Source organism: Mauremys mutica, unplaced genomic scaffold (genome assembly GCF_020497125.1).
Source record: "Mauremys mutica isolate MM-2020 ecotype Southern unplaced genomic scaffold, ASM2049712v1 000009F_np12_subseq_1:161612_obj, whole genome shotgun sequence".
Taxonomy (NCBI): Eukaryota; Metazoa; Chordata; order Testudines; family Geoemydidae; genus Mauremys; species Mauremys mutica.
In genome coordinates this window covers 26,788-40,891 of record NW_025422797.1, presented here as the reverse complement: position 1 = coordinate 40,891, position 14,104 = coordinate 26,788, and the positions used below count along the sequence as shown (strand labels likewise).

The 14,104-nt window shown below is 43.1% G+C and overlaps 1 protein-coding gene across 5 annotated transcripts in view; it reads right to left on the bottom strand.

The window, feature by feature from the left end:
- The window catches only part of LOC123356896 (bcl-2-modifying factor-like), an 84,456-nt gene that overhangs the window by 52,486 nt on the left and 17,866 nt on the right, over window positions 1-14,104 (bottom strand). For 3 of the 5 annotated variants that reach the window (XM_045000150.1, XM_045000152.1, XM_045000154.1), the window contains exon 4: window positions 9,690-9,787. In XM_045000150.1, coding sequence (XP_044856085.1) covers window positions 9,690-9,787 — 98 coding nt within the window. Of the gene's footprint in view, window positions 1-6,267; window positions 6,752-8,072; window positions 9,788-14,104 lie in introns of those variants that run through there. The other 2 variants (XM_045000153.1, XM_045000156.1) reach the window with 2 other exon arrangements.

Sequence of the window (14,104 nt, the reverse complement as noted above, 5' to 3'; positions counted from 1 at the left end):
ATCCCCCCACACCCTAATCCTCTGCCCCAGCCCTGAGCACTTCCCTTCCCCCCCCCAGCCCGGCCCCGGCGGGTCCCGCTTCCCTTCCCCCGGCCCGGCCCCGGCGGGTCCCGCTTTCCCCCCCCCCTTACCCGAGCGCGTCTCCGGCGGTCCCGCTCAGAGCCGCGTGGTGAGGGGGCGGGGCTGGGAGCTCCACGCCGAGCGCCGCGCTCAGCCCAGCGCTCCCCGCCCCGCCCCCTCCCCACGCGGCTCGGATCGGGGCGGGGCTCAGGCGCTCGGACGGAGACTCGGCGCTCTATGCGCCGAGGCTCCAGGAGAGGGGCGGAGGCGGGAGCCTCCGCTTTTCTCTTGGGGGCCCCTGCGGAGCTCCCCTGGGGAGCTCCGCGGGCCGCAGGGAAGAGTTCCGCGGGCCGCATGTTTGAGACCCCTGGGCTAAAAAGTTGTAAGAGTGCAGGAGCTGCTTTACTCTATGGCCATTTTTCTCCTGTTTAAGAGGAGTGAGAAGCAACTCAACAATATGTAGGGGCCTGATGAGACAGTCTCTCCTACAACCTGAACACAGCTGTTCCCCCAAGGGAAGGGTGAAGTAGTGAGGAGCATTGCGTGTAGAATGTTTGTTTTCTAAATGATCTATACTCTGTATATTTCTCAGGTGATTAAGTAAAGAATAATGTGTTAGATTCTGGTCAAAGTGTCTGTGTGTGTTGTATGCTTCACAACTACCACATGTCTCCTGAGAGAGTTAAATGATAACCCAGAAGACACTCACTTTTGGTGGGCTTTCAGAAGCAGGTGCATAAGCTGCAGAAGAGTCTGAAGGGTCAGCACTCTAGGCAATTGAACACCCGTGTTCCAACTCTCAAGTTGGGGTACTAGAGAAAGGGCCTGTACCTCAAGTATGTGCCTAGGGCAGTGAGTCTCAAACTTCTGTACCCAGGACCCCTTTCGCATAGCAAGCCTCTGAGCGCGACCCCCGCCCCCCTTATGAATTATAAACACTTTTAAATATATTTAACACCGTTATAAATGCAGGAGGCAAAGTGGGGTTTGAGGTGGAAGCTGACAGCTCACAACCCCTCCCCCCCATGTAATAACCTCACAATCTCCTGAGGGGTTCCGACCCCCAGTTTGAGAACCCCTGGCCTAGGGGCAGTGGCTGAGCTCCAGTTCAAGCTCTGGAGACAGACACCCAGGCAGCTGGAGGCTCTGTTCCCTCACAGCAGTCTAGGGAGTAGCCAAAGACGGGCGCTCAACTAGGACTGGTGACACCGTCTTATTCTCCAGAGCCACCGCTCATTTGCATAAAATATAATTAGTAGTAGTAGTAGTATAGACCTGCATCTTCCTTGGTTAACAAATGTAATTGCATTCATCATCAATAAAAGCCTGCAGCTGATCAACTTTGAAGGAGCTTGCATAGGAAGAGCAGGTAAACAGCTGCCAGAAGCCACATTTTAAGTGTCTGGAGGCAGCACATTGTTACCTGTGTTAAGATACAATTTTCAACTTTGTGGATGGAAATGGAAAGTTTAGCCGTGCAGCTCCTATTAGCAACAACCCTGTAAAGCCCAGTTTACTATGGTGAGAATACAGCCTCAAAAGCTTCATATTTTATGTATTTGATTATTCAGTCACCAGTGGGCTGGGAAATACTTGTTTTTTTTCTGTGCAGAGATAGAGTATTAAAGGAAAATCTTGACTTAGCTGCAGAGGTTGGTAAAGGCTAGGTAATAGAAAGTATACACATGGATCTACCAGCCATTTACAGAATTTACCAACCGAAGTTATACTTCCATATTATTTTACTAAAATTACAGAACTGTTGGTCAGTTTGTGAAGGTTCAGGTCACTAAGATGGAGTGTCATACAGCCATTAAACCATACAAAAAGCAAAAGAACAGAATATATAGCATTTAACAATTTTATTAAAAATTGTACCAGTTATTAGAAAAAAAATTCCAAGTATTAAAAAGCACCAGAGAGAAAGCACAAAGCAAATATACTGCACAGATACAAAAAAGGAGCTCCTCCCAGTCATCAACACTACAGGCAGGAGTCCTGGAGGCACACAGCCAAGATAAACAAAATGCTACATTCTCACTGGGTCTCAGTCCATGGCAGAGAGGGCGTGTGCACTTCAGGACTAGTCTAGACAAAGATTTCACAGGAGAGCATCGGCTGTACTTCTTCAGCTGGGAGAACATAAGATTCATTCAGTAGGGACACTCTCCATTAAAGTGTAAGAGTATTTTAACAATACATTGAGAACCTCTCTCCCCCTCATCCCTTTGATTCTCCAAAGGCAGCCACTGGAGGCAATTAATTACTCCAAAGTTTAAAAATGAAACATTTCTGACAAGAGTAGAAAAGTCCAAGGGGAGATGAAGCTGTACATCAAAATATCTATGGATACTGCTCATCTATGGATCTTTAGAGAGAAATGCAGAGGAGATCTGAATACATTTCTGATACCACAGAAGGAAAGGAAGAGGATTTGGAAAAGAGATACATGCCCAAGTTGGGAGGAGAGGGGTTGTTTGTTTGTTTTAAGTAGTCTAACTTTGGGCACCAAAAGTCCATATTTAGTGTCAGGATTTTCAAAAGCACCTAACTCTCTTAGGTGCTTTTGAAAATCCCCCATTAGGAGCCTAACTTTAAGCACCCATTTAGTAAGATCTTGGTCATGTTTGTCTTCTTACATCATGTGACTACAACACATCAGTGAGAAGGGAGAAGTGTTACATCCCCTTTCTACCCTCAACTTTTCCTCACATAGTAGTTTGACCAAACTGGAGTGGTCTTCTGAGGGGTGCAGGCCTAAAGTTGTCTCCCTGGAGCTGAGGAGTCTGTGGCGATGCTCTCCTGGGGCTGAATCCACAAATCAGGGAGACTCCACTTGATTTTTAAAGAAAACTTTGTACATGCAAAATCTTCTTAATAAAATTTAAAACAGTTTAAAGATCTACACTTCTCACACCCTCCCTCCATTCCCCAAAGGCAGCAAATAGTCTGAAGACAGAACTGGAAAATGGCTTTTAAAAAACTCTACAGACTTAATTCACTTACCAGAAACCAACTTCCAGCATGGGATTCATAGGAAGAGACCCTCCCTTCTGTGGGGGAAGATGGTGAGAGGTGAGGAAGAAAGAAGGGGGAGATGTCCGACTGCCTTTTTATGTAAGCACACAGACAGACACACAATTACATTCCAGTGCATTTGATGTGTTTGGTCTTTTTCTGCTTTTCCTTATGGGTAAGAACTAAGTTGTGTACTACCTGCGTGAACATGTACAAACCAAAGAAACAATGATCGTAAGAGCTTTTTAGGAACTGTAAGAGATCTTGAACAATCTCTCACCATTTCCTTGAGGTATTTTTTTCTTTCTGAAACAAATCAAAAGCAACAGGGAGGTGTTGGGTTGGGATTTTTTTTGTTGTTTTTTTTTAAATGACCATAAATGCCAATTTAAAAACAATATTATTTGGAACGACTATGAATAGCTTCGCTGTCAACTCTTAATACTCTGTAGGACTTAACCCACATGCAGAACTCCCATTAGTGAGAATGGGCATTGCAGAGATGAATCAAGGGCATTATATCCTGTCAAGGTTGCTCATAGTAATTAATATGAGCCTTCCCTTTAACCAAAGTAGGGCGGTTAGTAAAACCACCCCTTGAATGTACCCGATATGTTCCAATATTACCACTTCTATAGCTTCACTGGAAAGCATAGTAGGTGCTACTGAGGATCAACAAAGGAAGGGTTAAAGTGAATCAAAAAGTGACTTTGCAGAGTTTAGACATCAGGTTGCAGCAACTGCCTAGAGTCTTTGTTTTACCTCCAGCTAGTTTATTAGAATTCAGAACATGTAATTTCCCAAAGGGAAGGGGCAACCTTCCTCCTCTCTCCGTGAGCCAAATTCATCTGTAGTATCACTTCATTGACTGCAATGAAATTACACTGCTATGAAGTGGCCTCAAGGTGTCTAAATCTGGTCACATCTCAGATGGCTTTTATTCAACCTCGGTTCAAGCCCGAAGGAGCAAAGGCAGCTAGTTACTCCTAGTTGACAGTGAAAGTAACCAAGTCTTCACAAGTGACCCTTTGTCACAGAGGTTGGGGTTCCTTTTTCCCTATCCCGCTGTGGATATAGGCAAAGCTTAAAAAGGAAAGGCTAAACAGAACATTTCACTCAAGGGCCAGTCTCCAAAAACACTGACAGTGTGACAAGTAGTAAGATAAGCTTCAGTTGGCAGCAGAAGACAGGCAGACTTGGTACAATGGGAAAATTAGAATAGAATATCCACAGAAACCAACGAAACAGTAGCAGTTAATACACACAGTAAGTTACACAGAGGTCCACTGCTAGCAGAGATGATCAGCACCTTGGGAGAAGCCTTCAGTCCCACATCTATTTCCAATGTCAGATCTTTCTGTTGGAAGTCCATTCCCTTGTCTACCTCCACCTTATCCTAGCTATGGCAGTTTGCAACTAACCTTGGGCAGTCACTTTGTAATTACTGGCTCAGCTTTCATGAATTGCAGGAAACAGAGTAAGACTAACACCCACTAGCAACAGGCTCACTGGATCCAGGTAAGGTTTAGGTTACAAGAGAGAGGTTTGAAGAGGCAGGAGGGAGAGAGGCAGAAATAAATTCTCTCCTCTCTCAAGTCAATAATATCAAGGTCGGAAGCCATTTTGGTGATCTGGAAAGGGAGACAGACTTCAAACACAGTAGGTGCTGTCAGCTGAAACTCAAGTTGTCTTGTCTGTTGCCCATTAAACTAGAAGTAACTTTAGGAGAAAGCCAACTGTTCTCTAAATTGCTAGAGACACTTCACTAGTGTTTGAGCATCATAGAAAAGGAGCTAAAACTGAAATCCCACCCCTTCACTCAGGCAAACTACCAATTAAATCATTCAAGAATTGCCCCTCCCCTCACCAGATTTAGACCTTGCTAATTGAAAATACTTCCCTAACCCATCCACATACAATATTTCTAACTGTGCTCAGACTGTAATAAGCACTTTGAGGGGAGGATTTTCTCAACAGAAGTACATACTGAAGTGGGCCTTGCCTAGACAAACGGTGCACAGATGAAGAGCATGTGCTGCTAAACAATACTGTAGAAATTTAAGGGACGCTGATAGTAGCCCTACCCTCCCTACTTATCTGGAGGCAACAGAACCATATGGTTGGGCAAAGGAAGGGGACCACTCTAGATAACAATCCATTATTTCCTGAAGAAGATACGCTGTTAAGTAGTGACCAAATCCTGTTCCCTTTGAAGTCAATAGCAAAATCCCCCTGGACATCAAAGGAATAGATTAAGATCCTTAGATTTAGGGTGGATAGAACCCTGGTTCCTTTGTTAAAGAAAAACATCAGTACAAACAAGGAGTCCTTGTGGCACCTTAGAGACTAACAAATTTATTTGGGCATAAGCTATAACCCACTTCATCAGATGAATGGAGTGGAAAATACAGTAAGCAGGTATATATATATATATACACACACAGCATATGAAAAGATGGGAGTTGCCTTACTAAGTAGGGGGTCAATGCTAATAAGGCGAATTCAATTAGGGTGGATGTGGCCCATTCCCAACAGTTGATAAGAAGGTATGATATCCGAGGGAAAATTATTTTTTGTAGTGACCCAGTCTTTATTCAGGCCTAATTTGATTGTGTCAAGTTTGCAAATTAATTCCAGTTCTGCAGTTTCTCATTGTAGTCTGTTTTTGAAGTTTTTTTGTTGAAGAATGGCCACTTTTAAGTCTGTTACTGAGTGTCCAGGGAGATTGAAGTGCTCTCCTACTAGTTTTTGAATATTACAATTCTTGATGTCTGATTTGTGTCTATTTAGTCTTTTGCTAGAGACTGTCCAGTTTGACCAATGTATGTGGCAAAGGGGCACTGCTGGCACATGATGACATATCACATTGATAGATGTGCAGGTGAACGAGCCCCTGATGGTGTGGCACCATCAAATTAGGCCTGCATAAAGACTGGGAGTGGTTGGCTCACTACAAAAAATAATTTTCCTTCTGTTGATACTCTCACTTTTGTCAACTGTTGGGAATGGGCCACATCCACCCTAATGGAATTGGCCTTGTTAGCACTGACCCCCTACCTGGTAATATATGTGCTGTATATTTTTACCTGCCTACTGTATTTTCCACTCCATGCGTCTGATGAAGTGGGTTATAGCCCATGAAAGTTTATGCCCAAATACATTTGTTAATCTCTAAGGTGCCACAAGGACTCCTGGTTGTTTTTACTGATACAGACCAACACGGCTACCCCTCAAAAACATCAGTGGTTGTCAAACCTCTTGTTAAAGGCAGCAGCATGCATACAGGAGTCAGACTGTGTGTAGGACTAGTCTTGTAAATACAGTGAAGTCTTGTTTATATTCCAGCCTTCACTGCAAATACAGGAACAAGTGGATTCCAACTTAAGACCTTGGAATAGACAGTTTTGATAAATCAACTGCTAGCAGTGGACATTGTGGCCAGGAAAGGCTCCATCTCTCCGTGAGCCAAACAATTCTGTACAGTTAGATGGTCTACAAAACTATTTCAGCCATTTATTCCCCCCACTAAGAAGGGTGCTATTACAGAATAAGCTAGTGAGGGCAGATCATCGTCTAGTACCTATATCAAACTTACTTTTTCATCTTACACTTCTATCGTGGTTGGCTGAGGAGTCCAGGGAGACTTATTTGCTTTGGGGTTTAACTGACCAGGCTGGAATTTAAGGAAGAAAGATGATGCTAGTTTGATTTCTTGATATGGTGATGAAGTAGTGTTCTAAAGTCAGATGGGCCTGCCCAATCTTTGCACACTTCATAAGGCTGTTATTAATCTGACCCCTCTGTGATGGGATGAAAGGATTTCAGCCAAACAGTAGGGAAATGAGTGTGCATTACCTATGTCTGCACCATACTGGCTGACAGCTTTGTTTCATTCCTTCCCCACTGCAACCTCTAAAGCTCCACGCCCCTCTCCCTCAGAGTTTCCTTGACAAGCCTACACCTCATGAGCGGTGGGTATAATAGGCCTCCCATGGCGCTGCCACAGCCACCGGACCCCTGGTTCTGGGGTTTGGTGGCTAAGATTTTGCTTTATTATGCCCCATGCAGGTTCCGGTGTGGTTGAGGAGGCAGTATGTGCTATTCAGCTTCCTGGGTTCATCAGTAATCTCTCTGGACTCCAGGGAGATTACTGATGAATCCAGGAAGCTAAGTAGCACATACTGCCTCCTCAACTGCCCCAGAACCTGCATGGGGCATATCAAAAGCGTCTTTGAAGAGACGCTTTTCCTTGGGTCTGGGGAGGGGAGGAGAGGCGCGGCTGCAGCTAGCCCAGGGCTCCTCCGGCCAACGGGTGTGTGTGTGCTTGAGGCTTCTCTGGGTGGGGAGCTTGTGGCTCTGGCCACAGGGGGCAGGACGATGGGGTCTCGGGGCTCCAGCTGCAGGCGGAAAGGGGTGGAGCCAGGAACTAACTTCCCCAAAGGGGGACTCCACCTGCTGCCTATGCTACACCTTCAGTTCTAAGTGGGCTCTCCCCAAGCTTTAGATTCCGAGGGCTCCCGCCCCTCAATCCAGTCTGTGCTTACCCCACCCCTCAGGCCTGCTTCCTATTTAAACCCCATTCTCCAATCACCACACACCCTAAGTGACTCTGTTTTGCAGAGCCATTGAAGATATTTCAGTAATAAGTAGCAGCTTCCAGTACCGCTGCAAAGTAATCAATGACAGGTACCACTTACATCCCACTGAATAACTCCATAGTGCACGTGCTTAACTAAAAAGAAACAAAGCTAACTTAAGAATCATTGTTCTGAACTCCTGACCATCCCAGAGGAACACATTACTCTGCATAATGTAGCTTTAGCTAGAGGGAGAAAAAGTCAGTTTGCATGAGGAACCCCTTTTGTACTGAAAGATCGCAGCAGAGCTGTGTAAACCGAGAGGGACCTGGGAGCTGGTTTGGAGGGGGCTAGACAACTCCTGCCTTGAAAAAGAAGAATGCCAGTCAAGAGATGGATTGAGAAATAGAGGGGAAGCATCCAAATACAAATGTGTGCTACAAATCATTACCTGGCACTTTAATGGGGTTACTGAGGGTACATGGGAACTGGGTCATTACAAATATCAGAGATGGAAACAGACTTAAAGAAGGGCAAGAAAAGGGGGGAAGTGGAGGGGAAAGAGAATGTGCAAGAAAACTCCTCTTCCAATACAGTGATTCTTTATTGTTCATTAGGCTTCAAAGCAGACCAGGAGCTCCAGAACCTCTCTGTGTTGACAGCTGTAGCAGGACTGAAGGGCAACTGTCCAGAAAGATTTTTCCTAGTGTTAGTTTTATAATTTGTGATTTAGAATTAGCTCTGGGCAAGTATGGAAACAGTCTGTGGAAAGCAGAGGCTATATCCTTTTCCCTTAGTATTTCACACTTCATAAACAAACAAAACCCAAATTTTTGGGGGAGGTAGTTCCCCATCCCTGTTCCAAGAGTGGCAGCCAAACAGATTTAAAAACACCAGAACAGTCACAAGTCAATGACAATGAGCTATCACTCCAAGTAGTATTTCTGTTGTCAGTGTACACTAATATCACTTCCAGTATTATTCATTAGAATAATAGAGCGATTACTTGTACAAACCTGCAGTGTCGGGGTTCAAAGTAATTACTAACTAATCTCCTAGTCAAATCATGAAGCAAACATATCAGATGCTTGGGATCTGAATCTTCTTAACAGTGCATATGATAAGGAGGGGGGGAAAAATCCACCAGAGCACTAACAAAAATATACAGATTAACAATTCCAGAAGAATGATGCTTAGATTATATTCCATCTTTAACAGCTCTATCCTGGTTTATGGGGACAGTATATAGTGTACAGGACCAAACAGCCCTTTGCACAAAGATCCTGAAGAGTCACCAACATCTTCTGAAAGATTCTGAAGACTCTTCTTCTAACAGAAACAATTCCATCTATTAGTGGCAATGACAAAGAGCGACTTCACATGAAGGATGTCCAACTTGGGCCAATTAAGTCATTAAACAAAACTAGATTTTTACAAGTCTCCCTGGTAATAAAAGTCAGGGAAAAAATCAGTGACCCACCTGCTGCTGTACATAAGCTACTTAAGCATAATTGTTTCTAAAAAGAACTTTTTTTCAGTTATCCCATAGAGGAGTCAAGTGTCTCTAATCTGGAAGTAGCCCAAAGTACATTTAGAGCCATCAGTCCCAGACACCATCATTAACCAGCAGCCAAAATTACAAAACGCTGCATTCTATCAATTAAAATAAAAAAAAACAAAACTCAACAACACAGAGCAGAGGAACCTGTTCATCTACTACCTGCCTCACTTGCATAGAGGTTACTGATTTGGGGAATCAGCAGCCAGCTTTACCAAACACATCCAAATTCTAAGACTTTCCTTCAACAGTGTTGGACAAGAGCTCCCAGCCTCATCAGGCAAGAAGCAGTAAAGAAGAGTCCTTGGGGGGAGGGGGAGAGGGGGAAAAAAAAAAAAAGCTTGAGAAGATGAGTAAAAGTTTGACAGAGTCCTCACATCCGGCCGGCGGCGTGCATGTCTCTCTCCCCCAGACCAGTGTTTGTTCAGTGCTCCCTGCAGACTGGATGTGACCTGGAACAGGTGGAGGAGTCTCACCTCTGACCTACGTGGTTCCTGTTCGCCTCCACATTTAAGGCCAAGTTATGTATGAAGAGAAGGATCTGCCACCACACTTGATTTCTGTTCTGCTGATGCTGTAAAGGAGAATGATTGAAACAAGGTTATTTATATTTTACAATTGTAACATACCACTTATCTTTTCCAATAAAAACTCAGTTACTTTTCAAGAGCAGACACTTTAATCCCACCAGCACGACAAGGGTAAAAAAAAAAAGAGGCAGGGGGTGGGGAGAATGATAAGTTCTCCAGAAATAATTATAGCTCTAACATTAAAAAAAAAAAGCAGACCCTTATGCATTGTGCACAAGAGGATTAAACCTTTTTCTGCTTGCAGGATTTTGCAGAGTTTAGCCAAGTGCTGTTTTTAATCAGATTGGCTTCTGAGCCTCTCAAAAGCCCCAGCTGCATGAACAAACAACTTTCTTAAAAAAAGTTACCCCCCTTCTTCACCCCAAAAGTGAAAAAAAAAGTAACTGGTGATCCATCTGTAAGTGATTTGACACCGTGAAGGTCAAAGGGTTAATCTTCAATTTAAACCACACTGCTGAGGCAGCAAAACTCTGATTTCATCCAGTACAAGAAAACACTCGTGCGCACACACACTCCCCCAGTCCCTCCCCCCCATCACATTTTCCTTCCCAGCATCTCCAAGATAATACTGCCCTTTTTATAGCTACTTTTGACAGTAAGCCATAAATAATCAGCCTTGGAGCCCTTTCCTACCGACTGGAGCCAATTAAACCTTAAGCAAGAACATACTTACCCCCAAAAAAATAAAAAAGAAAAAAAGGAGAGAAAAGAGAAAAGAAAAAAAGAAAAAGAAAAACAAAGAGAAAAAAGCAAGAGGTTATTTCAGGTCCCACTGTCAAGTAATGAAAAGTTTGGAAGTTAAGTTTTAGGGGGACATCAGACCACATAATGCTGCTTTTGGGAAGGAATGCTGTCCCCTCTTTTGTTATATGTAATCACCTCTGTGAAAGTGTTCTCCATTATGCCCCTCCCCCCGCCTTCTTGTTCTTTAATGGCATCTCATACAAACAGGTGGGTTTCTCTTTACACTGCACAATCTGGGATACTGTTTCACATCCCTAACCAACCCTCAATTAAAAAGCCAGTTCTTGTTTTCTCATCCAGAATTCCCTATTTGTTAAGCCAGGCTAGTGACCGTTTAAAAAAAAAAAATCCCCAGCAGACAAGGAATAGAAGGCTGGTTTACAACAACTTCACGTTAGCACATGAGAGCATTACGGAGTACTGCAGCATGCTATATGAACAAGGTATTTCAACTTAGATTAGTCCAACAGGGCAGACCCACATAATCATGAGCTGGAAAAAGAGAACACCTTAGCTGTAGTTTACATACTAGAATTGATATTCAAGAGAAATATCCAAAACATTCCAATAAACTCTTTAGGTTGTGCTCATGCTTTCCAGAGACTAGAACTACAGAAAAGGTGCAACATGAACCTCAAATGCACTCAGATTAGGCCTTGGAAAGGACATGCACGGTATTCACTAACCTAACAGCAGTTCGTTCAATATTTTCTTCTTCTCCACAAGACTTAAATGTGTCCCCAGATTTCGGAGGGTTCACACTGTTCTAATTACAATGCACTAATGTCTTTCTGTTCAGAGCGTGGCCCACGACAGCCATTTGGGAGCCTGGCATCATTTGTTCCAAAGAGCCCAAGGTTTAATACCCACAAGCAACCTGTCCCAGAGTGTGGTTACATTCATGGGTGAGAACAACCATTCCCACCATGCAACTCTGGTTGGATTAGTGTCATAATGAACCCCTAAAATGCTCCTAAGGAGGCAGATGCTTTTGGTTTCCCTCTATTCTTATAGCCAGCCTTGAATGCCTTTTTGTCAGAGACTTTGGAGATCTCTCACTCTCTTCTTTCCCCTATCCCAAGCCACATTTCAGAACCTACTCTGACATGCGTGTGCAACCAAGACTCCTGACAGCATATCCAGAAAACATGTTTTCACCAACTCATTTGAGACCACCAATCCAAATGCCTGATAAATAAGGTCTTCAGAGTAGCCTGCCGTAAGCATACTGTGGTGTATATGAAGGTGCAATAGATTTTCCCCATCTCCACCACTTAGCAAACTATAGGAAAGAGCTGGTGCAAACACTAAAGATGCTCCAAAGGAAATACAGGCAGATTTCACATGTTCAACAAGATTTATTACTTCATTGTATTTGTGACCAAACAAAATAGGCTAGTCTTTAACAAATCTGGAGAGAAATGTAAGAGATGGCTGTGACGGGTTGGATCACAGAAACCACCCTGGGAGCTGTCAACTGATGTGCCAAGACTACCTCTGCTCCTGTTTTCACTGCCAGCTCAGGACTCCAGCACCCTGTCTTGCTGAGCCAGACACTCCCGTCTGCTCCAACACAGACGCAGGGTCTGAATTACCTGCCCCAAAGCTGCAGGTTTACCTGAAAACAGCTCACAGAAGTGTGCTTGTCTTTAGCACTCACATGCCCACTCCCAATGGGGTCTAACCGAAATAAATCTGTTTTACCCTGTATAAAACTTATGCAGGGTAAACTCAAATTGTTCGCCCTCTATAACACTGATAGAGAGATATGCACAGCTGTTTGCTCCCCCAGGTATTAATACATACTCTGAGTTAATTAATAAGTAAAAAGTGATTTTATTAAATATAGAAAGTAGGATTTAAGTGGTTCCAAGTAATAACAGACAGAACAAAGTAAGTCATCAAGCAAAATAAAATAAAATGTGCAAATCTATTCAGTTTGATTAGACATACAGATAATCTCACCCTCAGAGATGCTTCAGTAAGTTTTTTCCTCAGACTGAACACAATTCTTTCCCCTGGTACAGCTCTTGTTCCAGCTCAGGTGATAGCTAGGGGATTCTTCATGATGGCTCTTCTCTCTCATTGTTCTCTTCCATCCCTTTATATATATATATAAGGCGGGAATCCTTTTGTCCCTCTGTGAGTTCCCACCCCCTCCTTCTCAATGGAAAGACACAAGGTTAAAGATGGATTCCTGTTCAGGTGACATGATCATATGTCACTGCAAGAGTTCATTACCCACTTGCCAGCACACACCTATACAGGAAGGCTTACAAGTAAAAAACAGCCATTTGCAGACAACGGTCCTAGTTAATGGGAGTCATCAAGATTCCAAACCACTATTAATGGCCCACACTTTACATAATTACAATAGGCCCTCAGAGTTATATTTAATATTTCTAGTTTCAGATTCAAGAGTGGTACATTTATACAAACAGGATGATCACACTCAGTAGATTATAAGCTTTGTAACGATACCTTACAAGAGACTTTTGCATAAAGCATGTCTCAGTTACATTATATTCACTTATTATTAATTGTTTATAAAGCCATATAGACTGCACAACATCACAATGGCCTTAAGCTGTCTTAAAAATAAATCTGAAACAAACAGCAGTTTAACCGGTGGCACTCCTTTCCCATCTGCTCAAATGACATTTGTCAAAGTGCTTATTTTGGGGCATGCAGGGGAAGAGATGCACTAGTTTAAAGAGCATGCAAATTTATACTGCTCTACATTTACATGGGTGCAAATGGTTAGCATACATCTGAAACCAAATATCATACACTGCTGCCCTATTTCAGGTAGGAGGTAGCCTTGAGTTTTGTTTGAGTTTCTTATGCAATATATTATATGTTTCTAAATGTTTATCTTCACACTTTCTCAAAGCTCAATAAGCAAACTTCAAAATGTATTGGTGCTTTATTATGATGGACAAAAGGAAGTCTGGAATTATTTCCTCCCACCAAAAAATGGCTTTTTCTACTTACTTTTTATAGATCAGAAATTCAGGCCTTTTCTACCTTGGAAGACTCACTGGACAGCTGGAGAGCTAGTGGAATCTGACATCACAAGTACTAAAGTGAAACCTGATTGAGCAAGGAAGTTATTTTATCCAGACTCTGTTCTGTATTTGTTTTAGTTGATACCCGTTTGAGTTAAACACTTGGAAAAAGTCATCTTTGTGCAAAACAAAGGTGGGGGGAAATATCAGAGTAGGTAATGTGCAAAAAAACCCTGTATTAAATTAACAAAAAAGCCTCTCAAGCCTTCTTTATATGTCAAAGCAGCAAAAAAGGGCACACACTTAGTTCCTGCACTCCCCCGTTCCCTTATTTTGATGGTCACCTTTAATACCACTGACAGCTACCTCCTGCTTTAAAATACAATACAATAAAGCCACCAAGCTTTTCATCAGCAGATATCAGTGTGTTACGAAGAAGGTTGGTATCATTATTCCCAATTCACACATGGGGAAATTAAGGTACAGAGAGGTAAAGTGACTTGCCCAACGTCACCCAGCATGCCAGCAGCAAAGCTAGGAATAGAACCC